At 36.4% G+C, this 27177-nt stretch overlaps 1 protein-coding gene across 1 annotated transcript in view; it reads right to left on the bottom strand.

Moving 5' to 3' along the window:
- Positions 1-27177, bottom strand: part of LOC139409835 (A disintegrin and metalloproteinase with thrombospondin motifs 19-like) — a 132017-nt gene that overhangs the window by 84004 nt on the left and 20836 nt on the right. The window contains exons 4-7 of the mRNA XM_071155220.1: positions 26220-26392; positions 25428-25511; positions 24895-25049; positions 21697-21740 (exon numbers count right to left, since the gene is read on the bottom strand). Coding sequence (XP_071011321.1) covers positions 21697-21740; positions 24895-25049; positions 25428-25511; positions 26220-26392 — 456 coding nt within the window. The remainder of the gene's footprint in view (positions 1-21696; positions 21741-24894; positions 25050-25427; positions 25512-26219; positions 26393-27177) is intronic.

Below are 27177 nucleotides of genomic sequence, written 5' to 3'. Positions count from 1 at the left end.
GCTTTTTAATTTCAGCAGGCATGCCAGCTAAAATAGTTAGATAAGCTAGCTACTCTAACTTGAGTGATAGCCCGAAATGGCTTATTGGTAGCTAGTTATGGGGTTTGGAGATTGGGAACGTATCTGGGCTAGCTAAAGCCAACTTCATAAAAATGCTAGGTGGCTAGTTGTATTACAAAAAATAATAATATACAGTACCAGTTAAAAGTTTGGACTCATTCAAGGGTTTGCCTTTATTTTTACTATTTTCTACATTGTAGAATAATATTGAAGACATCAAAACTATGAACACATATGGAATCATGTAGTAACCAAAAAAGTGTTAAACAAATCAAAATATATTTTATATTTGAGATTCTTCAAAGTAGACACCTTTTGCCTTGATGACAGATTTGCAAACACTTGGCATTCTCTCAACCAGCTTCATGAGGTAGTCACCTGGAATGCATTTAAAATAACATGTGTGGCTTACTAAAAGTTCATTTGTGGAATTCCTTTCCTTCTTCGAGCCAATCACTTGTTTTTAACAAGGTAGGGTTGGTATACAGAAGATAGCCCTATTTGGTAAAAGACCAAGTCCATATTATAGCAAGAACAGCTCAAATAAGCAAAGAGAAATTACAGTGCATCATTACTTGAGACATAAAGGTCAGTCAATGTGGAAAATGTCAAGAACTTTGAACGTTTCTTCAAGTGCAGTCGAAAAATCATCAAGCTCTATGATGAAACTGGCTCTCATGAGGACTGTCACAGGAACGGAAGACCCAGAGTTACCTCTGCTGCAGAGGATAAGTTCATTAGAGTTACCAGCCTCAGAAATTGCAGCCCAAATAAATGCTTCACAGAGTTCAAGTAACAGACACATCTACACATCAACTGTTCAGAGGAGACTGCGTGAATCAGGCTTTCGTGGTCGAAATGCTGCAAAGTAACCACTACTACAGGACACCAATAATAAGAAGAGACTTGCTTGGGCCAAGAAACACGAGCAATGGACATTAGACATAAGATCCAAATTTGAGATTTTTTATTCCAACTGCTGTGTCTTTGTGAGACGCAGAGTAGGTGAACGGATGACCTCCGCATGTGTGGTTCCCACAGTGATGGAGGTGTGAGGATGTTTCCACCAGGAAGCATGGAGGAGGAGGTGTGGGGGTGCTTTGCTGGTGAGACGGTCAGGGATTTTTTTAGAATTCAAGGCACACTTAACCAGCATGGCTACCACAGCATTCTGCAGCGATACGCCTCCCATCTGGTTTGCGCTTAGCTATCATTTGTTTTTCAACAGGACAATGACCCAACGCACCTCCAGGCTGTGTAAGAGTTATTTGACCAAGAAGGAGAGTGATGGAGTGCTGCAAGAGATGACCTGGCCTCCACAAACACCCGACATCAACCCAATTGAGATGGTTTGGAATGAGTTGGACCGTGGAGTGAAGGAAAAACAGCCAACAAGTGCTCAGCATATGTGGGAACTCCTTCAAGACTGTTGGAAAAGCATTCCAGGTGAAGCTGGTTGAGAGAATGCCAAGAATGTGCAAAGGGTGGCTACTCAAGGCAAAGGGTGGCTACTTTGAAGAATCTAAAACTCTTTTATGTTTACAACATGATTCCATATGTGTTATTTCATAGTTGTGATGTCTTCAGTATTATTCTACAATGTAGAAAATAGTCAATATAAAGACATTTATATTGCCGGTAGTATATATATATTATTATTATAATAATTTTTTATGTATTTTTTAAACAGGACAAATCTGAGGGAGCACATGCCCCTGTGGGCATGACGGCTCTGCCTACAGTAAACCCTAACCCTACAATAAACCCTAAATCTAACCCTACAATAAACCCTAACCCTAACCCTACAATAAACCCTAACTCTAACCCTACAATAAAGTCTAACTCTAACCCTACAATAAAACCCTAACTCTAACCCTACAATAAACCCTAACTCTAACCCTACAATAAACCCTAACTCTAACCCTACAATAAACCCTAACTCTAACCCTACAATAAACCATAACTCTAACCCTACAATAAACCCTAACCCTACAATAAACCCTAACTCTAACCCTACAATAAACCCTAACTCTAACCCTACAATAATACAGGATTTTCTCCCTTGTCCTCTCCTTTCTCTTCCATTCAGTAATCAAAGTGGTTTCAGGCCTTTACTTTTAAAAATGTGGATTCGGTTCAAAGGGAAAAAGCCCTCCATTTCATCCACCGTCAGGTAAATTGCCCTAACAGTTCAACATACTAGCGCCATGTCTGGTGTGTGCTCCCGAATTATGGTCTGGAAATGACAGCTGCAACTCTTTTGCTCCTGCGGGATCAGGTTAAGGGGGAAAACACGAGAAGGGGATTTTGTATTTTCTCATGTAGTGGATCGTATGCTGTGACCTTTGATGGCTTAATCACCCCATTGAAAAAGATCCAGAACTAATGCTTTCCATTACGAAAACCGGCAGAACAATCCTGCCTTTGATGGACGAAAATAAAATAAATTAAGTGCAGTTTCTAAGGGCCTGGATGTCCATTAGACAACTTAGGCTCTCCATCTCACCGCACGCACGCGCACGCACACGCACGCACACACACACACTTACACTCCCTGTACTCACTCCTCCCAAAATGTGCTAATTTTCTATGTTTCTGTCTCTGAGAAACCTCTCAAGACAAGGCAATATGACTGGGTTCAATATGACTGGGTTCAATATGACTCAGTTTCAGGGAAATATGACTGGGGTTCAAATTAAATGAAATTAAATCAAATTTTATTAGTCACATGCGCCAAATACAGGTAAGGTGTAACCTTACAGGGAAATGCTTACTTACGAGCCCCTAACCAACAATGCAGTACAAATAAGAATACGAAATAAAAGTAACAAGTAATTAAAGAGCAGCAGTAAAATAAAATAACAATAGTGAGACAATATACAGGGTACCAGCACAGAGTCAATGTGCGGGGGTTAGTGGAGGTAATTTGGGTAATATGTACAAGTAGAGTTATTAAAGTGAGAGTAGCAGAAGTAGCAGAAGTGTAAAAGAAGGGGGGGGGCATGCAAAGAGTCCGGGTAGCCATTTGATTAGATGTTCAGGAGTCTTATGGCTCCGGTCTCACTTGCCATACGGTAGCAGAGAGAACAGTCTATGACTAGTTCAGGGCAATATGACTGGTTTCAATATGACTGGGTTCAATATGACTGGGTTCAATATGACTGGGTTCAATATGACTGGGTTCAATATGACTGGTTTCAATATGACTGGTTTCAATATGACTGGGTTCAATATGACTGGGTTCAATATGAGTGGGTTCCAGGGCAATATGACTGGTGTTTCAGGGCTAGACGGTAGAGATTAGCCCCTAATCTGGCCATTAGTGAATGCTAGGACTCTCTGGCAGCCCGGGTCCTGTGAAGTAACAGCCAGTCTCTCTGTTCCCCTGCACTTAGCTGGGCATCTGGCCCTTCTGGGTGTTGAGTTGGCTTGAAAAGGCCCCTATAATGACACCCCTCCACTCCTTTTGAGAAATGTGAGACAACAAGTCACTGTGATCCCGATGATAACGCTCTCTGCCGTCACCCATTTATGTAAGGCACTTCGTCGGTAGGCAAACCATGTCAATAACAGGCAGTGGCTGGAGGTAAGATGTGTTTGGTCTGGCGGTGTTCCTTTCAGGTGTGTGTGTGTGGGGGGGGCAGACAATTAATCTTTATGCTAGACGTTTTGACATATTATCTCATATTATCTCCAGCCGGCAAATCCTCCATCATTAGTCAAACTTAAACGTAAATGAGGGGGGGGGCGGACTAAAACAGGTTTTACAACAACATAGCGGAGCTTCCACCGAGCCCACAATGGTCTCCAGATTGTCTTCTTTTCACGGAAAGTAATGGAAGCAGCAGAATATTTTTGTGTTCTCCCTCCGTCAGATAGTAAAGAAATGTAACATAAGAACTTGTTTTTATGAAGTTTATGTTCAATGAACCTGCAACTCCAAATCCAGGGGAAAGAAATATGGACTTTTGTCCTCCCGGAGTACCCAAATCCATTTCGCTTGATATTTTTATAGTTAAACATCAATCTGGGAATCGGTCTAACGACAAACCCATGCCTCTAAGCCCACATGTGTGGTACACCTGTACTGACTATGCGGCGGTACGACCGTCAAACCTACATTAACCAGGGTGCTTTAGGATCTGGTTTGGAGTTCTCCCCTCATTCTGTCCTGTCACACTTGGGCTGCCGTTATCTGAAATAGGGTACGGGTTAGGGTATCTAGGGTACGGGTTAGGGTATCTAGGGTACGGGTTAGGGTATCTAGGGTACGGGTTAGGGTATCTAGGGTATGGGTTAGGGTATCTAGGGTATGGGTTAGGGTATCTAGGGTATGGGTTAGGGTATCTAGGGTACGGGTTAGGGTATCTAGGGTACGGGTTAGGGTATCTGTGATCTACGAGTAAGTGAATGTCAGATGAACATTATGTAGTAACTAGAATGTGATTGTATGGTGATGGGATTTTCAGGTGCTCTACTTAAAGCAGTCACTTTAACGTCTGTGCATCTACCCCGCGCAAAACAAAAATCCCCCCCCCCATGTTGTTGTAACATTGAAATAGGGTACGGGTTAGGGTATCTAGGGTACGGGTTAGGGTATCTAGGGTACGGGTTAGGGTATCTGTGATCTACGAGTAAGTGAACGTCAGATGAACATTATGTAGTAACTAGAATGTGATTGTATGGTGATGGGATTTTCAGGTGCTCTACTTAAAGCAGTCACTTTAACGTCTGTGCATCTACCCCGCGCAAAACAAAAATTATAAACAATAATATCCTACCCACTGCAGATGCACTCAAAGCCATCAAATTGTTGCACAGCGTAACTGGTGAAGAAAAAGGGAAACGTGTCATTTTAGTGTATAATTTTAGAGTGAGGATGAGAGGGAAACGTGTCATTTTAGTGTATGATTTTAGAGTGAGGATGACAGGGAAACGTGTCATTTTAGTGTATGATTTTAGAGTGAGGTCGACAGGGAAACGTGTCATTTTAGTGTATGATTTTATTGTGAGAATGAGAGGGAAACGTGTCATTTTAGTGTATGATTTTAGAGTGAGGTCGACAGGGAAACGTGTCATTTTAGTGTATGATTTTAGAGTGAGGTCGAGAGGGAAACGTGTCATTTTAGTGTATGATTTTAGAGTGAGGTCGAGAGGGAAACGTGTCATTTTAGTGTATGATTTTAGAGTGAGGTCGACAGGGAAACGTGTCATTTTAGTGTATGATTTTATAGTGAGAATGAGAGGGAAATGTGTCATTTTAGTGTATGATTTTAGAGTGAGGTCGACAGGGAAACGTGTCATTTTAGTGTATGATTTTTTAGTGAGAATGAGAGGGAAACGTGTCATTTTAGTGTATGATTTTATAGTGAGAATGAGAGGGAAACGTGTCATTTTAGTGTATGATTTTATAGTGAGGATGAGAGAGAAACGTGTAATTTTAGTGTATGATTTTATAGTGAGGATGACAGGGAAACGTGTCATTTTAGTGTATGATTTTATAGTGAGGATGACAGATATTGTGTCATTTTAGTGTATGATTTTTTTTTTTTTTTTTAACCTTGGCAAGTCAGTTAAGAACAAATTCTTATTTTCAATGACGGCCTAGGAACAGTGGGTTAACTGCCTGTTCAGGGGCAGAACGACAGATTTGTACCTAGTCAGCTCGGGGATTTGAACTTGCAACCTTCCAGTTACTAGTCCAATGCTCTAACCACTAGGCTACCCTGCCGCCCCAATTTTAGAGTGAGAATGAGAGGGAAACGTGTCATTTTAGTGTATGATTTTAGAGTGAGGATGAGAGGGAAACGTGTCATTTTAGTGTATGATTTTAGAGTGAGGTCGACAGGGAAACGTGTCATTTTAGTGTATGATTTTAGAGTGAGAACGAGAGGGAAACGTGTCATTTTAGTGTATGATTTTAGAGTGAGGATGAGAGGGAAACGTGTCATTTTAGTGTATGATTTTATAGTGAGAATGAGAGGGAAACGTGTAATTTTAGTGTATGATTTTAGAGTGAGAATGAGAGGGAAACGTGTCATTTTAGTGTATGATTTTAGAGTGAGGTCGACAAGGAAACGTGTCATTTTAGTGTATGATTTTATCGTGAGGATGAGAGGGAAACGTGTCATTTTAGTGTATGATTTTAGAGTGAGGATGAGAGGGAAACGTGTCATTTTAGTGTATGATTTTAGAGTGAGGTCGAGAGGGAAACGTGTCATTTTAGTGTATGATTTTATAGTGAGAATGAGAGGGAAACGTGTCATTTTAGTGTATGATTTTATAGTGAGAATGAGAGGGAAACGTGTCATTTTAGTGTATGATTTTAGAGTGAGGGCGAGAGGGAAACGTGTCATTTTAGTGTATGATTTTAGAGTGAGGCGAGAGGGAAACGTGTCATTTTAGTGTATGATTTTAGAGTGAGGCGAGAGGGAAACGTGTCATTTTAGTGTATGATTTTAGAGTGAGGATGAGAGGGAAACGTGTCATTTTAGTGTATGATTTTAGAGTGAGGCGAGAGGGAAACGTGTCATTTTAGTTTATGATTTTAGAGTGAGGCGAGAGGGAAACTTGTCATTTTAGTGTATGATTTTAGAGTGAGGTCGAGAGGGAAACGTGTCATTTTAGTGTATGATTTTAGAGTGAGGTCGACAGGGAAACGTGTCATTTTAGTGTATGATTTTAGAGTAAGAATGAGAGGGAAACGTGTCATTTTAGTGTATGATTTTAGAGTGAGGTCGAGAGGGAAACGTGTCATTTTAGTGTATGATTTTAGAGTGAGGCGAGAGGGAAACTTGTCATTTTAGTGTATGATTTTAGAGTGAGGTCGAGAGGGAAACGTGTCATTTTAGTGTATGATTTTAGAGTGAGGTCGACAGGGAAACGTGTCATTTTAGTGTATGATTTTAGAGTGAGGCGAGAGGGAAATGTGTCATTTTAGTGTATGATTTTAGAGTGAGGCGAGAGGGAAACGTGTCATTTTAGTGTATGATTTTAGAGTGAGGTCGACAGGGAAACGTGTAATTTTAGTGTATGATTTTAGAGTGAGGTCGACAGGGAAACGTGTCATTTTAGTGTATGATTTTAGAGTGAGGCGAGAGGGAAACGTGTCATTTTAGTGTATGATTTTAGAGTGAGGCGAGAGGGAACGTGTCATTTTAGTGTATGATTTAGTGTAGTGTATGACACAAATACACACACACAAATACACACACAAATACACACACACACACACACACGCACACACACACACACACACACTTAGTTATTAGAGCATAGCTACAGGGGTGGTCCTAGTTTTGAGAGGAACCTCATTATAGACTTTACTGTCCATGCAACTATATTAATCGTTTCCTGATAAAACCCACAACATGTCGATGTCCACCAGAGAGCTTCAGAGCTACACCAACAAACCACATGTCCTTCTAACACAGACAGGATTACATCCACACCAAACAAACCACATGTCCTTCTAACACAGACAGGATTACATCCACACCAAACAAACCACATGTCCTTCTAACACAGACAGGATTAATCCTAACACAGACAGGATTAATCCTAACACAGACATGATTACATCCACACCAAACAAACCACATGTCCTTCTAACACAGACAGGATTAATCCTAACACAGACAGGATTAATCCTAACACAGACAGGATTACATCCACACCAAACAAACCACATGTCCTTCTAACATAGACAGGATTAATCCTAACACAGACAGGATTACATCATGTTTCCCTCCGCCCTTCCTTTATTCTCAGTGGAGGTGCATGGCGTGTTGCTCGGTGGTCTGTTCACCCTCTGCCTTATTGGTCCTGGTCATAAGTAGGGCACTAAATAGGGAATAGGGTGCCATTTGGGACACAGCTCCTCCTTGTGACTACCTGTAAGGAAAGGCATGCGCTGAGCTTGGCCAGGGAGTGGAAGTGCCCGCGGTGTGGCTCATTATGTCTTCCTATAAAAACCAGGGTGAACAACAACAATATGGGCCATTGCCTATGCGCTGGTGTGTGTGTCTGTGTGTGCTGTGTGTGTCTGTGTGTGTCTGTGTGTGCTGTGTATGATGTGTGTCTGTGTGTGCTGTGTGTCTGTGTGTCTGTGTGTGCTGTGTGTCTGTGTGTGCTGTGTATGATGTGTGTCTGTGTGTGCTGTGTGTCTGTGTGTGCTGTGTGTGTCTGTGTGTGCTATGTGTGTCTGTGTGTGCTGTGTGTGCATGTGTCTGTGTGTCTGTGTGTGCATGTGTCTGTCTGTATGTGCTGTGTGTATGTGTCTGTGTGTGCTGTGTGTCTGTGTGTGCTATGTGTGTCTGTGTGTGCTGTGTGTGTCTGTGTGTGCTATGTGTGTCTGTGTGTGCTGTGTGTGCATGTGTCTGTGTGTCTGTGTGTGCATGTGTCTGTCTGTATGTGCTGTGTGCATGTGTCTGTGTGTGATGTGTGTCTGTGTGTGCTGTGTGTGCTGTGTGTCTGTTTGTGCTGTGTGTGCTGTGTGTCTGTGTGTCTGTGTGTGCTGTGGGTCTGTGTGTGCTGTGGGTCTGTGTGTGCTGTGTGTCTGTGTGTCTGTGTGTCTGTGTGTGCTGTGGGTCTGTGTGTGCTGTGGGTCTGTGTGTGCTATGTGTGCTGTGGGTCTGTGTGTGCTGTGTGTGCTGTGGGTCTGTGTGTGCTGTGTGTCTGTGTGTGCTGTGTGTCTGTGTGTCTGTATGTCTGTGTGTGCATGTGTCTGTCTGTATGTGCTGTGTGCATGTGTCTGTGTGTGCTGTGGGTCTGTGTGTGCTATGTGTCTGTGTGTGCTATGTGTCTGTGTGTGCTATGTGTCTGTGTGTGCTATGTGGGAGAGAGAGAGAGAGGAGTGTGTGAGAGTGTCTATATGTGAACAAAACACAACTTCGGGGGAGGGGGGGGGCAGATCACACAGCTTCACAAGGCTGAAAGAACAGGCCATGATATATCAGGAAATTATGTAACAGGACATGATGTTACAGGAACTGATGTAACAGGACATGATGTATCAGGACATGATGTATTAACAGGACATGATGTAACAGGACATTATGTATCAGGACATGATGTATCCAAATGTCACAATCTTAGTCTCTCTTTGACTGTGTCCTAGGCCTTTATAGTCAAAAGTAGCGTTTCTCTTTCTCTGACACTGACTAAAACCATCATCCTAAACACCCATCCTGCACAGGGGGCATCCTGCACAGGGGGCATCCTGCACAGGGGGCATCCTGCACAGGGGGCATCCTGCACAGGGGGCATCCTGCACAGGGGGCATCCTGCACAGGGGGCATCCTGCAGCATGTCATAGATCTGGAGGGTTACCAAAACAAACCACTAAGACTAAATCACTCAAATAAAATGCGTAACGCCAATGAATTATAAACTGGATATATAAATAGATGGAGGCAACTGATGGACAAAACTTAATTCAAATTAAAAACCCTTGTTATTGGATTGTGTTACTCAGCCATACATCACAAATGAACTCCAGTAAGAACTAATCTGATTGGCTCATGAGTCATCATGGGAAGCCAATCAAGTCAAAGCTCACAGGCATGGAAGTCCCCTCTGGTGTTCGGTTAAGTTGCCCCTAGACACTGATCAGGTGTCAGTTTAGCATTTCCCCCACTAATGGTTAAGGTTAAGATTGGGGAAGGGGAAGCTGATCCTATATCTGTACCTAAAGGAAACTTCATCCTGGAACAGATACACAATGACCAAGTCAATAGAATGGAGTCACATGGCAAGCATTCACATGAGTGGCTTCAAGAGTTCTTATCAGCTCTGTCTTGAGAGAGACAGTAGGGATGAATAGCTGCTCCTTTAAGATATTCCTGAACCATTACATAACACATATAACTCAATTTGACCAACACATTCCTATATTGCTTCTCAAATGGCACACTATTGCCTATGTAGTGCACTACTTCTGATCAGGGTGCATAGCCTAAAATCCCCGCGCTGACAAGGTAAAAATCTGTCGTTCTGCCCCTGAGCAAGGCAGTTAACCCAATGTTCCCCGGGCGCCGAAGACGTGGATATCGATTAAGGAAGCCCCCCACACCCCTCTGATTCAGAGGAAGACATATTTCAGTTGAAGGCATTCAGTTGTACAACTGACTAGGTATCCCTCTTTTCCCTTTTCTCTTCCCTTTAGATCTCTGGTCATAAGCAGTGCACTATATAGGGAATAGTGTGCCATTTGGACGCATTCTAGGAATGTGTTGGTCAAATTGAGTGATATTTGTTATGTAATGGTTCAGGAATATCTTAAATGCACCACATTCAGGGGAATGAATGTAACAAAGTTCAGGAATATCTTAAATGCACCACATTCAGGGGAATGAATGTAACATGTTTCAGGAATATCTTAAATGCACCACATTCAGGGGAATGAATGTAACATAGTTCATGAATATCTTAAATGCACCACATTCAGGGGAATGAATGTAACATAGTTCAGGAATATCTTAAATGCACCACATTCAGGGGAATGAATGTAACATAGTTCAGGAATATCTTAAATGCACCACATTCAGGGGAATGAATGTAACATGTTTCAGGAATATCTTAAATGCACCACATTCAGGGGAATGAATGTAACATGGTTCAGGAATATCTTAAATGCACCACATTCAGGGGAATGAATGTAACATAGTTCAGGAATATCTTAGATGCACCACATTCAGGGGAATGAATGTAACATAGTTCAGGAATATCTTAAATGCACCACACTCAGGGGAATGAATGTAACATAGTTCAGGAATATCTTAAATGCACCGCATTCAGGGGAATGAATGTAGCATAGTTCAGGAATATCTTAAATGCATCACACTCAGGGGAATGAATGTAACATAGTTCAGGAAAATCTTAAATGAGCAGCTGAGGGGAATGAATGTAACAAAGTTCAGGAATATCTTAAATGCACCACATTCAGGGGAATGAATGTAACATAGTTCAGGAATATCTTAAATGCACCACACTCAGGGGAATGAATGTAACATAGTTCAGGAATATCTTAAATGCACCACACTCAGGGGAATGTAACATAGTTCAGGAATATCTTAAATGCACCACATTCAGGGGAATGAATGTAGCATAGTTCAGGAGTATCTTAAAGGAGAATCTCGGGGGAATGAATGTAGCATAGTTCAGGAGTATCTTAAAGGAGCATCTCGGGGGAATGAATGTAGCATAGTTCAGGAGTATCTTAAAGGAGCATCTCGGGGGAATGAATGTAACATAGTTCAGGAGTATCTTAAAGGAGCATCTCGGGGGAATGAATGTAGCATAGTTCAGGAGTATCTTAAAGGAGCATCTCGGGGGAATGAATGTAGCATAGTTCAGGAGTATCTTAAAGGAGCATCTCGGGGGAATGAATGTAGCATAGTTCAGGAGTATCTTAAAGGAGCATCTCGGGGGAATGAATGTAGCATAGTTCAGGAGTATCTTAAAGGAGCATCTCGGGGGAATGAATGTAGCATAGTTCAGGAGTATCTTAAAGGAGCATCTCGGGGGAATGAATGTAGCATAGTTCAGGAGTATCTTAAAGGAGCATCTCGGGGGAATGAATGTAGCATAGTTCAGGAGTATCTTAAAGGAGCATCTCGGGGGAATGAATGTAGCATAGTTCAGGAGTATCTTAAAGGAGCATCTCGGGGGAATGAATGTAGCATAGTTCAGGAGTATCTTAAAGGAGCATCTCGTGGGAATGAATGTAGCATAGTTCAGGAGTATCTTAAAGGAGCATCTCGGGGGAATGAATGTAGCATAGTTCAGGAGTATCTTAAAGGAGCATCTCGGGGGAATGAATGTAGCATAGTTCAGGAGTATCTTAAAGGAGCATCTCGGGGGAATGAATGTAACATAGTTCAGGAGTATCTTAAAGGAGCATCTCGGGGGAATGAATGTAGCATAGTTCAGGAGTATCTTAAAGGAGCATCTCGGGGGAATGAATGTAGCATAGTTCAGGAGTATCTTAAAGGAGCATCTCGGGGAAATGAATGTAACATAGTTCAGGAGTATCTTAAAGGAGCATCTCGGGGGAATGAATGTAACATAGTTCAGGAGTATCTTAAAGGAGCATCTCGGGGGAATGAATGTAGCATAGTTCAGGAGTATCTTAAAGGAGCATCTCGGGGGAATGAATGTAGCATAGTTCAGGAGTATCTTAAAGGAGCATCTCGGGGAAATACAGTGCATTCGGAAAGTATTCAGACCTCTTCACATTTGACACATTTTGTTACATTACAGCCTTATTCTAAAATTGATTAAATAGTATTTTACCTCATCAATCTACACACAATACCCCGTAATGACAAAGCAAAAACAGGTTTTTAGAATTTTTAGCTAATTTATTACAAAAAAAAATGAAAATATCACATTTATATTATAAGTATTCAGTCCCTTTACTGAGTACTTTGTTGAAGCACCTTTGGCAGTGATAACAGCCTCGAGTCTTCTAGGGTAGAGCCTCTCAAGCACTGTCAGGTTCGACGGGGAGCGTCACGAGAAAGCTATTTTCAGGTCTATCCAGAGATGTTTGATCGGGTTCAAGTCCGGGCTCTGTCTGGGCCACTCAAGGACATTCAGAGACGTGTCCCGAAGCCACTCCTGCATTGTCTTGGCTGCGTGCTTAAGGTTGTTGTCACGTTAGAAGGTGAGCCTTCTCCCCAGTCTGAGGTCCTGAGCACTCTGAAGCATGTTTTCATCAAGGATCTCTCTGTACTTTGCTCCGTTCATTTCCCCCTCGATCCTGACTAGTATCCCAGTCCCTGCAGCTGAAAAACATCCCCACAGCATGATGCTGCCACCACCATGCGTCAAGATAGAGATGGTATTGGCCAGGTGATGAGCAGTGCCTGGTTTCCTCCAGACGTGACGCTTGGCATTCAGGCCAAAGATTTCAATCATGGTTTTGGGGCGACAGGTAGCCTAGTGGTTAGAGCATTGGGCTCGTAACCAAAAGGTTGCTAGATCGAATCACTGAATTGACAAGATAAAAATCTGTCGTTCTGCCTCTGAACAAGGTACTTAACCCACTGTTCCTAAGCCGTCATTGTAAATAAGAATTTGTTCTTAACTGACTTTCCAAGTTAAATAAAGGTTAAATAAAATAATTAATAAATAAATAGTTCCATCTGAACAGAGAATCTTGTTTCTCATGGTCAGAGTCCTTTAGGTGCCTTTTGGCAAACTCAAAGCGGGCTGTCATGTGCCTTTTACTGAAGAATGGCTTCCGTATGGCCACTCTACCATAAAGGCCTGAATGGTGGATGGTTGTCTTTCTGGAATGTTCTCCCATCTCCACAGAGGAACTCTGGAGCTCTGTCAGAGTGACCATCTTGTTCTTGGTCACCTCCCTGACCAAGATCCTTCTATCCCGATTGCTCAGTTTGTCCTGGCGCCAAGCTCTAGGAAGAGACTTGGTGGTTCCAAACTTCTTCCATTAAAAAATGATGGAGGCCACTGTGTTCTTGGGGACCTTCAATGCTGCAGACATATTTTGGTACACTTCCCCAGATCTGTGCCTTGACATGTAGAAACATCTCAAGGATGATCAATGGAAACAGGATGTACTTGAGCTCAATTTCAAGTCTCATAGCAAAGGGTCTGAAAACTTATGTAAATAAGGTATTTCTGTTTTTTATTTTTAATACATTTACAAAAATGTCTAAAACCCCTTTTTCCGCTTTGTCATTACGTGGCATTGTGTCCAGATTGATGAGGAAATGTTTTATTTAATCCATTTTAGAATAAAGCTGTAACGTAACAAAATGTGGAAAAAGTCCAGCGGTCTGAATACTTACCAAATGCACTGGATGTTAAAGGAGCAGCTCAGAGGAATGGGTGACCAAGAATCATAGCGTATGCAGTCTAACTATTAACTATTAACACGACTAACTATAATTGATTAGTAACACTACTAACTAGCAACTATTAACACTAACTATAAACTATTAACACTAACTATAAACAATACCTATTAAAACTACTAACTATAAACAAGTAACTGGTAACACTACTAACTATCAACTATTAACACAAAACTATACATGATTAACTATTAACACAAAACTATAAATGATTAACTATTAACACTAACTATAAATGATTAACTATTAACACAAAACTATAAATGATTAACTATTAACACTAACTATAAATGATGAACTATTAACACAAAACTATAAATGATTAACTATTAACACAAAACTATAAATGATTAACTATTAACACTAACTATAAATGATGAACTATTAACACAAAACTATAAATGATTAACTATTAACACAAAACTATAAATGATTAACTATTAACACTAACTATAAATGATGAACTATTAACACAAAACTATAAATTATTAACTATTAACACAAAACTATAAATGATTAACTATTAACACTAACTATAAACTATAAACTATTAACACAACTAACTATAAACAAGTAGCTTTTAACACTACTAACTATCAACCATTTACACTAACTATAAACTATTAACACTACTAACTATAATTTATCAACTTTTAACACTATTAACAATAAACAATCAACTTTTACCACTACTAACTATAAACAAGTAACTATTAACATTACTAACTATCAACTATTAACACTACTAACTATCAACTATTAACACTAACTATAAACAATCAACTATTAACACTAACTATAAACTATTAACACTAACTATAAACTATCAACTAATAACACTAACTATAAACTATAAACTATTAACACTAATTATAAACTATTAACACTAACTATAAACTATTAACACTAACTATAAACTATCAACTATTAACACTAACTATAAACTATTAACTATTAACACTACTAACTATCAACTATTAACACTAACTATAAACTATTAACACTAACTATAAACTATCAACTATTAACACTAACTATAAACTATTAACTATTAACACTAACTATAAACAATCAACTATTAACACTAACTATAAACTATTAACACTAACTATCAACTATTAACACTAACTATAAACTATCAACTATTAACACTAACTATAAACTATCAACTATTAACACTAACTATCAACTATCAACTATTAACACTAACTATAAACTATTAACACTAACTATAAACGATCAACTATTAACACTAACTATAAACTATCAACTATTAACACTAACTATAAACTATTAACACTAACTATAAACTATCAACTATTAACACTAACTATAAACTATTAACACTAACTATAAACTATCAACTATTAACACTAACTATAAACTATTAACACTAACTATAAACTATCAACTATTAACACTAACTATAAACTATTAACACTAACTATAAACTATCAACTATTAACACTAACTATAAACTATCAACTATTAACACTAACTATAAACTATAAACTATTAACACTAACTATAAACTATTAACACTAACTATAAACTATCAACTATTAACACTAACTATAAACTATTAACACTAACTATAAACTATTAACACTAACTATAAACTATTATCACTAACTATAAACTATTAACACTAACTATAAACTATTAACTATTAACACTACTAACTATAAACTATAAACTATTAACACTAACTATAAACTATTAACACTAACTATAAACTATTAACACTAACTATAAACTATAAACTATTAACACTAACTATAAACTATTAACACTAACTATAAACTATCAACTATTAACACTAACTATAAACTATTAACACTACTAACTATCAACTATTAACACTAACTATAAACTATTATCACTAACTATAAACTATTAACACTAACTATAAACTATTAACTATTAACACTACTAACTATAAACTATAAACTATTAACACTAACTATAAACTATTAACACTAACTATAAACTATTAACACTAACTATAAACTATAAACTATTAACACTAACTATAAACTATAAACTATTAACACTAACTATAAACTATTAACACTAACTATAAACTATAAACTATTAACACTAACTATAAACTATTAACACTAACTATAAACTATTAACACTAACTATAAACTATAAACACTAACTATAAACTATCAACACTAACTATAAACTATCAACTATTAACACTAACTATAAACTATAAACTATTAACACTAACTATAAACTATAAACTATTAACACTAACTATAAACTATTAACACTAACTATAAACTATTAACACTAACTATAAACTATAAACTATTAACACTAACTATAAACTATAAACTATTAACACTAACTATAAACTATCAACTATTAACACTACTAACTATAAACTATCAACTATTAACACTAACTATAAACTATTAACTATTAACACTAACTATAAACTATTAACACTAACTATAAACTATCAACTATTAACACTACTAACTATAAACTATCAACTATTAACACTAACTATAAACTATCAACTATTAACACTAACTATAAACTATTAACTATTAACACTAACTATAAACTATCAACTATTAACACTAACTATAAACTATTAACTATTAACACTAACTATAAACTATTAACTATTAACACTAACTATAAACTATCAACTATTAACACTAACTATAAACTATTAACTATTAACACTAACTATAAACTATCAACTATTAACACTAACTATAAACTATTAACACTAACTATAAACTATTAACACTAACTCTAAACTATCAACTATTAACACTAACTATAAACTATCAACTATTAACACTAACTATAAACTATCAACTATTAACACTAACTATAAACTATTAACTATGAACCCTAACTATAAACTAACTATAAACCAAATGCACTGGATGTTAAAGGAGCAGCTCAGAGGAATGGGTGACCAAGAATCATAGCGTATGCAGTCTAACTATTAACTATTAACACGACTAACTATAATTGATTAGTAACACTACTAACTAGCAACTATTAACACTAACTATAAACTATTAACACTAACTATAAACAATACCTATTAAAACTACTAACTATAAACAAGTAACTGGTAACACTACTAACTATCAACTATTAACACAAAACTATACATGATTAACTATTAACACAAAACTATAAATGATTAACTATTAACACTAACTATAAATGATTAACTATTAACACAAAACTAACTATCAACTATTAACACTAACTATAAACTATCAACTATTAACACTAACTATCAACTATCAACTATTAACACTAACTATAAACTATTAACACTAACTATAAACGATCAACTATTAACACTAACTATAAACTATCAACTATTAACACTAACTATAAACTATTAACACTAACTATAAACTATCAACTATTAACACTAACTATAAACTATTAACACTAACTATAAACTATCAACTATTAACACTAACTATAAACTATTAACACTAACTATAAACTATCAACTATTAACACTAACTATAAACTATTAACACTAACTATAAACTATCAACTATTAACACTAACTATAAACTATCAACTATTAACACTAACTATAAACTATAAACTATTAACACTAACTATAAACTATTAACACTAACTATAAACTATCAACTATTAACACTAACTATAAACTATTAACACTAACTATAAACTATTAACACTAACTATAAACTATTATCACTAACTATAAACTATTAACACTAACTATAAACTATTAACTATTAACACTACTAACTATAAACTATAAACTATTAACACTAACTATAAACTATTAACACTAACTATAAACTATTAACACTAACTATAAACTATAAACTATTAACACTAACTATAAACTATTAACACTAACTATAAACTATCAACTATTAACACTAACTATAAACTATTAACACTACTAACTATCAACTATTAACACTAACTATAAACTATTATCACTAACTATAAACTATTAACACTAACTATAAACTATTAACTATTAACACTACTAACTATAAACTATAAACTATTAACACTAACTATAAACTATTAACACTAACTATAAACTATTAACACTAACTATAAACTATAAACTATTAACACTAACTATAAACTATAAACTATTAACACTAACTATAAACTATTAACACTAACTATAAACTATAAACTATTAACACTAACTATAAACTATTAACACTAACTATAAACTATTAACACTAACTATAAACTATAAACACTAACTATAAACTATCAACACTAACTATAAACTATCAACTATTAACACTAACTATAAACTATAAACTATTAACACTAACTATAAACTATAAACTATTAACACTAACTATAAACTATTAACACTAACTATAAACTATTAACACTAACTATAAACTATAAACTATTAACACTAACTATAAACTATAAACTATTAACACTAACTATAAACTATCAACTATTAACACTACTAACTATAAACTATCAACTATTAACACTAACTATAAACTATTAACTATTAACACTAACTATAAACTATTAACACTAACTATAAACTATCAACTATTAACACTACTAACTATAAACTATCAACTATTAACACTAACTATAAACTATCAACTATTAACACTAACTATAAACTATTAACTATTAACACTAACTATAAACTATCAACTATTAACACTAACTATAAACTATTAACTATTAACACTAACTATAAACTATTAACTATTAACACTAACTATAAACTATCAACTATTAACACTAACTATAAACTATTAACTATTAACACTAACTATAAACTATCAACTATTAACACTAACTATAAACTATTAACACTAACTATAAACTATTAACACTAACTCTAAACTATCAACTATTAACACTAACTATAAACTATCAACTATTAACACTAACTATAAACTATCAACTATTAACACTAACTATAAACTATTAACTATGAACCCTAACTATAAACTATTAACACTAACTATAAATTATTAACTATTAACACTACTAACTATAAACGATTAACTATTAACACTAACTATAAACTATCAACTATTAACACTAACTATAAACTATTAACACTAACTATAAATTATTAACTATTAACCCTACTAACTGTAAACTATTAACACTAACTATAAATTATTAACTATTAACACTACTAACTATAAACGATTAACTATTAACACTAACTATAAACTATTAACACTAACTATACATTATTAACTATTAACCCTACTAACTGTAAACTATTAACACTAACTATAAACGATCAACTATTAACATTACTAACTATCAACTATTAACACTAACTATAAACTATTAACACTATAAACAATCAACTATTATCACTAACTGTAAACTATTAACACTAACTATAAACTATTAACACTAACTCTAAACTATCAACTATTAACACTAACTATAAACTATCAACTATTAACACTAACTATAAACTATTAACACTAACTATAAACTATAAACTATTAACACTAACTATAAACTATTAACACTAACTATAAACTATTAACACTAACTATAAACTATAAACACTAACTATAAACTATCAACACTAACTATAAACTATCAACTATTAACACTAACTATAAACTATAAACTATTAACACTAACTATAAACTATAAACTATTAACACTAACTATAAACTATTAACACTAACTATAAACTATTAACACTAACTATAAACTATCAACTATTAACACTACTAACTATAAACTATCAACTATTAACACTAACTATAAACTATTAACTATTAACACTAACTATAAACTATTAACACTAACTATAAACTATCAACTATTAACACTACTAACTATAAACTATCAACTATTAACACTAACTATAAACTATTAACTATTAACACTAACTATAAACTATCAACTATTAACACTAACTATAAACTATTAACTATTAACACTAACTATAAACTATTAACTATTAACACTAACTATAAACTATCAACTATTAACACTAACTATAAACTATTAACTATTAACACTAACTATAAACTATCAACTATTAACACTAACTATAAACTATTAACACTAACTATAAACTATTAACACTAACTCTAAACTATCAACTATTAACACTAACTATAAACTATCAACTATTAACACTAACTATAAACTATCAACTATTAACACTAACTATAAACTATTAACTATGAACCCTAACTATAAACTATTAACACTAACTATAAATTATTAACTATTAACACTACTAACTATAAACGATTAACTATTAACACTAACTATAAACTATCAACTATTAACACTAACTATAAACTATTAACACTAACTATAAATTATTAACTATTAACCCTACTAACTGTAAACTATTAACACTAACTATAAATGATTAACTATTAACACTACTAACTATAAACGATTAACTATTAACACTAACTATAAACTATTAACACTAACTATACATTATTAACTATTAACCCTACTAACTGTAAACTATTAACACTAACTATAAACGATCAACTATTAACATTACTAACTATCAACTATTAACACTAACTATAAACTATTAACACTATAAACAATCAACTATTATCACTAACTGTAAACTATTAACACTAACTATAAACTATTAACACTAACTCTAAACTATCAACTATTAACACTAACTATAAACTATCAACTATTATCACTAACTATAAACTATTAACTATGAACCCTAACTATAAACTATTAACACTAACTATAAACTATTAACACTAACTCTAAACTATCAACTATTAACACTAACTATAAACTATCAACTATTATCACTAACTATAAACTATTAACTATGAACCCTAACTATAAACTATGAACCCTAACTATAAACTATTAACACTAACTATAAATTATTAACTATTAACACTACTAACTATAAACGATTAACTATTAATACTAACTATAAACTATTAACACTAACTATAAATTATTAACTATTAACCCTACTAACTATAAACTATTAACACTAACTATACATTATGAACTATTAACACTACTAACTATAAACTATTAACTATTAACACTACTAATTATTAACTATTAACACTAACTATAAACAAGTAGCTAGTAGTACTACTAATGATCAACTATTAACACTAACTATAAATTATTAACTATTAACACTAACTATAAACTAGTAACTAGTAACACTACTAACTATAAACAAGTAACTAGTAACATTACTAACTATTAACTATTAACACTAACTATAAACTATTAACTATTAACACTACTAATTATTAACTATTAACACTAACTATAAACTAGTAACTAGTAACACTATTAACTATAAACAAGTAACTAGTAACATTACTAACTATTAACTATTAACACTAACTATAAACTAGTAACTAGTAACATCACTAATTATTAACTATTAACTCTAACTATAAACTAGTAACTAGTAACACTACTAACTATAAACAAGTAACTAGTAACATTACTAACTATTAACTATTAACACTAACTATAAACTAGTAACTAGTAACACTACTAACTATAAACTAGTAACTAGTAACATTATTAACTATTAACACTAACTATAAATTATTAACTATTAACACTAACTATAAACTCAATGTACTACCTTCAACAGCAACAACGGGACTTTATCCTTAACATCAAGGTTACACTTTGCTTTGGCACACTGATACACACATGCTTGCAGACACAGACAAACACAGGGAGAGCTGTAAATCCCACTCACCTACAGTGTCACAGGGTTCATCTTTATGCACGCAGAAATCCTTCCTGCAACATAAAACACAAAGAAACGTCAACATTCACCTGGGAAAAGCCAACGTTGATGCTCTGATCCACCTTGCCCACTTGATTGGTATGGCTCAGTAGAGAGGTATCAAGGCCTGCTTATCCCCTCCGGTGGCAGAGTAGACCAAGTACCGTGGATTAGCAGGGGATATAGGAGCAGTCATCGATCCTCAAATCCTCAAAGCTGCAATAGGGGGTTAATCGGGAGTTACGTCTCAAATTCAGAAGGGAGAACTTGGGGGTGGGGCTGGCAAAGGTTGTGACCTCTATAAAGGCAACGCCTCAGGTACCTAACCCCAGCTCTCACACATGACTGTGTAGCTGTGTGGTCGAGGATGAGGGCGTGTGTGCGGTGCTTGTGTGTGTTTATGGTGAACTACAGGTACCATATAAGGTATGTGGCTCTTGTGTTGAAACAAGTTGAAAACCTGCAAAAGGAATGGATATTATTTAAAACCCTTGTAATAACACAGCAACAAAATGATGTCACATCCTTTCAGTTGTATTCAAGTGCCTAGGGTAGGGGTTTTAGAGGTGGTTTCTGGACAGGACCAGGAAAGTATAGGGGGATAGAGGTAGGGTTAAGGCACCTTAGCCCATTTCTATTTAATCTCCATAGAAAAGGGATTGAACGGGTTTATTATAGTTCAGTACATGAGTTATTGTTATGGCTTCAGATTTGACTTGGCTGTATTTTCAGGTGAAGAGAAATGGTCTCGTGAAGGACTGGTCTCTTCAGTCTTTGTCTTGATTTTTTAAATGAACTATTCACTGTTATCATTATTATGATAATGATAACTTTACCCTTTGGCAGATGTTGTTACTCATGTTCTCAGTCTTTTCAGGATAAACCCTTGGTGTGTGTGTCTTGCACGCCAAACGCTCAGTCAGTATGTGTGTGTGTGTGTGTGTATGTGAGAGAGAGAGTGTGTGTGTGCGTGTGTGTACACGTGAGTGTGTGCACACGTGAGTCTACCGTACGACAGTGACAAATGCATTTAGCACAAACACAGGTGGGAATGTGTCACACTAACCCTCTGAAGGGACCCCAACACTCCCCACTATCTCTCTGAGGAGGCCCTAAGCCACCACACTAACCCTCTGAGGAGACCCTAACCATTCACACTAACCCTCTGAGGAGACCCTAACCATTCACACTAACCCTCTGAGGGGAATGGGGCCAGCTCTTTTATCTGACAACGTTCCGCGCTGCGCCAACATCAAACACCTGCTTGCTCGGAATCACCCATCAGAGCGCTGAGACCTATCAACAGGTCCGAATCAGATTCTGACTCCAGCCAGCTCTTTTCGGAGGGGATTTAAAGCTAAACTGGACGGATAATTTGGCTGGCCAAATAATTCAAAAGCTTAGTCCCAAATGGCATCCTATTCCCAAGGAACTGGTCAAAGGTAGTGCACTAAATAGGGACTAGAGGGCTATTTGGGACACAGCGGGTCGTACGTGATCACTGCCCATTAACAGCTTAATTGAAATGAAAACCAAGAAGACTGCATGTTCTGAGTCAGCATCGAGTGCCGAAATACTTTCCCATGAAGTTGACTGAGTCCTCTCTCTGTTAATACCTCAAAACATGAAGGTCTCTCTGTTAATACCTCATGACATACCTCGTCCCATAGGGCGGTGCACAATTGGCCCAGTGTCGTCCGGGTTAGGGTTTGGCCGGGGTAGGCCGTCATTGTAAAAAAAGAATTTGTTCTTATTCTGACTTGCCTAGTTAAATAAAGGGGTCTCTGTGTTAATACCTCATGGCATGGAGGTCTCGCTGTTAATAGGTCTCTCTGTTAATCTCTGTTAATTAATACCTCATGACATGGAGGTCTCTCTGTTAATACCTCATGACATGGAGGTCTCTCTGTTAATACCTCATGACATGGAGGTCTCTCTGTTAATACCTCATGACATGGAGGTCTCTCTGTTAATACCTCATGACATGGAGGTCTCTCTGTTAATACCTCATGACATGGAGGTCTCTCTGTTAATACCTCATGACATGGAGGTCTCTCTGTTAATACCTCATGACATGGAGGTCTCTCTGTTAATATATCATGACATGGAGGTCTCTCTGTTAATACCTCATGACATGGAAGGTCTCTGTTAAAACCTCTCTCTGTTAATAAAGGCTTGGGTCTTCCTGTCCTGTAGCAGTCCTCATGAGAGTCAGTTTCATCATAGTGCTTGATGGTTTTTGCGACTGCACTTGAAGAAACTTTCAAAGTTCTTGAAATTTTCCGCAGTTACTGACCTTCATGTCTTAAATTAATGATAGACTGCCGTTTCTTGTCGCATATTTGATCTGTTCTTGCCATAATATGGACTTGGTCTTTTACCAAATAGGGCTATCTTCTGTATACCACCCCTACCTTGTCACAACACAACTAATTGTCTCAAATGCATTAAGAAGGAAAGAAATTCCACAAATTAACTTTTAATAAGGCCCACCTGTTAATTGAAATGCATTCCAGGTGACTACCTCATGAAGCTGGTTGAGAGAATGCCAAGAGTGTGCAAAGCTGTCATCAAGGCAGAGGGAAGCTACTTTGAAGAATCTCAAATGTAAAATTATTTTTGATTTGTTTAGCACTTTTTTGGCTACTACATGATTCCATATGTTCTATTTCAAAGTTTTGATGTCTTCACTATTATTCTACAATGTAGAAAATAGTAAAAATAAAGAAAAACCCTTGAATGAGTAGGTGTGTCCACACTTTTGACTGGTACTGTATGAATAGCTACTTGTAGGAACTGACCTTTCGAAAGCGGAGTCTGTTTATTTTTTTGCAGTACTACCTAGGTATTGGACAGTGGAATGGGTAAAGGTGTTGATGGGCAGGTGACGTGACCAATGGCTGGCCTACTGGGTGTGTTCTAAATGTATGTCACGGCTGCAGGAGATCAGACCTGCCTGGACACTTTGGGGATAAATGACCAGTACATGTTTAAAAGTAATGCACGCACATCCAGCGATTTTCCAGGTACAGGATTCAAAAGATTACATAATAGAAAATAAATTGATTTAACAGGGGGCGAAAAATTGCACAGAAATAAAGTATATGGGAGTGTGTGTGTGGGTATCTATTTATTTTCTTTGAACAGTGCTTGCAATGGACACAGTACCGTGTGATTAGAATGGCCGTGTCCACGGAGGGTAGGTCCTCCCTCCACCGAGTGCTAAAGTCTGACATCACGCTCTTCTTCCCATACTCCTCCTGCTGCCAACGACAGAAACTCTCCAGCATCTTCTCACCATGGTGACCAATGTACATGTCTGACTGCACAGACAGACAGACAGACAGACAGACAGACAGACAGACAGACAGACAGACAGACAGACATGAGACAGACATGAGACAGACAGACAGACAGACAGACAGACAGACAGACAGACATGAGACAGACATGAGACAGACAGACAGACAGACAGACAAACAGACAGACAGACAGACAGACAGACAGACAGACAGAACGAGATGGGTAGAAATTTTATTCATTGTTTTGACCTGACTGCTTATGATGTATTCATGACATGACATTGGAAATAAAATCAACCTTGTTGTAGAATATAGAAGTTAAGTTATTCTGAGTTACTCTACTTATAGGTTATGTCTCATACTGTACAATTTAAGAAGTGTTAGCATGATGTTTCTTACTGGTGTTTCGTGAAGCAGCACAAGTTTAGTCAATCTGATATTAATCTGTATTCCCAGGCTCTTGTGTTGAAACAAGTTGAAAACCTGCAAAAGGAATGGATATTATTTAAAACCCTTGTAATAACACAGCAACAAAATGATGTCACATCCTTTCAGTTGTATTCAAGTGCCTAGGGTAGGGGTTTTAGAGGTGGTTTCTGGACAGGACCAGGAAAGTACAGGGGGATAGAGGTAGGGTTAAGGCAGGGGTGTCCCGGGGGCCACATTCGGTCTTCAACTAATGTGTCCTCTATCCATCGTTTTTGGGGGAATTGTCTATGCTCCCTGACTGTCTAGCTTTCATTTGGGTGATTATTAGCTGGACAAAGTCAAGACACTGTATGAATGTAGGTCCATGATCATTTATACACGGTTTCCATTTGGTTTTTGGTTATTTTACTCAAACCACCCGCGGGCTGTGTGTTTGACACCCATGGTTTAAGGGGTAGGGAGGGGGGTTGTTTCTGGACAGGACCAGAGAACAGAGACACATACCCATAGATATCTTATTAAATGATTCTATATGTATAGTACAATATATTCATAGTAGGTTCATAGTAAGCGTTGTCCTAGGTTTTGGCCTTTCTAGAGAGTTTTTCCTAGCCACCCTGCTTCTACACCTGCATTGCTTGCTGTTTGGGGTTTTAGGCTGGGTTTCTGTACAGTACTTTGAGATATCAGCTGATGTACGAAGGGCTATATAAATAAATAGGATTTTATTTTATTTGATTCTATGTAAGTCTATACACATACCATATTCATGATGGTGAGGATGAATCGTTTGGCTGCCTCTGAGCCGTGGTAGCTGACCATAGCTGGGTCGGCCACCACCACAGTCTCCACGTTGTACTCGTGGAGTAGTTTATACAAGTACCGCTTCCCTCTGCCTCCCTCAGACGGCTTCCTGTTCTTACTCTTCTGTCTTTCTGTAAATAAACAGAGAAAAATGACAACGCTTATTGTGACGCTTCCCATAACGTCCTGTAGTCAAATTGTTGTTGTTGACGTAGGCATTACATAAACGCTTGTGTACTGCTCATGAATGTGTTATGGAGTCCTTTTAATGTGTTATGTAATCCTTATGAATGCGTTATGTAATCCTTATGACTGTGTTATGGAGTCCTTATGAATGTGTTATGTAATCCTTATGAATGTGTTATGGAGTCCTTATGAATGTGTTATGGAGTCCTCATGAATGTGTTATGTAATCCTTATGAATGTGTTATGGAGTCCTTATGAATGTGTTATGGAGTCCTCATGAATGTGTTATGTAATCCTTATGAATGTGTTATGTAATCCTTATGAATGCGTTATGTAATCCTTATGACTGTGTTATGGAGTCCTTATGAAGGTGTTATGGAGTCCTTATGAATGTGTTATGGAGTGTTATGGAGTCCTTATGAATGTGTTATGGAGTCCTTATGAATGTGTTATGGAGTCCTTATGACTGTGTTATGGAGTCCTTATGAATGTGTTATGGAGTCCTTATGACTGTGTTATGGAGTCCTTATGAATGTGTTATGGAGTCCTTATGACTGTGTTATGGAGTCCTTATGAATGTGTTATGGAGTCCTTATGACTGTGTTATGGAGTCCTTATGAATGTGTTATGGAGTGTTATGGAGTCCTTATGAATGTGTTATGGAGTCCTTATGACTGTGTTATGGAGTCCTTATGAATGTGTTATGGAGTCCTTATGACTGTGTTATGGA

This window comes from Oncorhynchus clarkii, chromosome 5 (assembly GCF_045791955.1).
Source record: "Oncorhynchus clarkii lewisi isolate Uvic-CL-2024 chromosome 5, UVic_Ocla_1.0, whole genome shotgun sequence".
NCBI lineage: Eukaryota > Metazoa > Chordata > Actinopteri > Salmoniformes > Salmonidae > Oncorhynchus > Oncorhynchus clarkii.
This window is presented reverse-complemented; position numbering and strand designations above follow the sequence as displayed.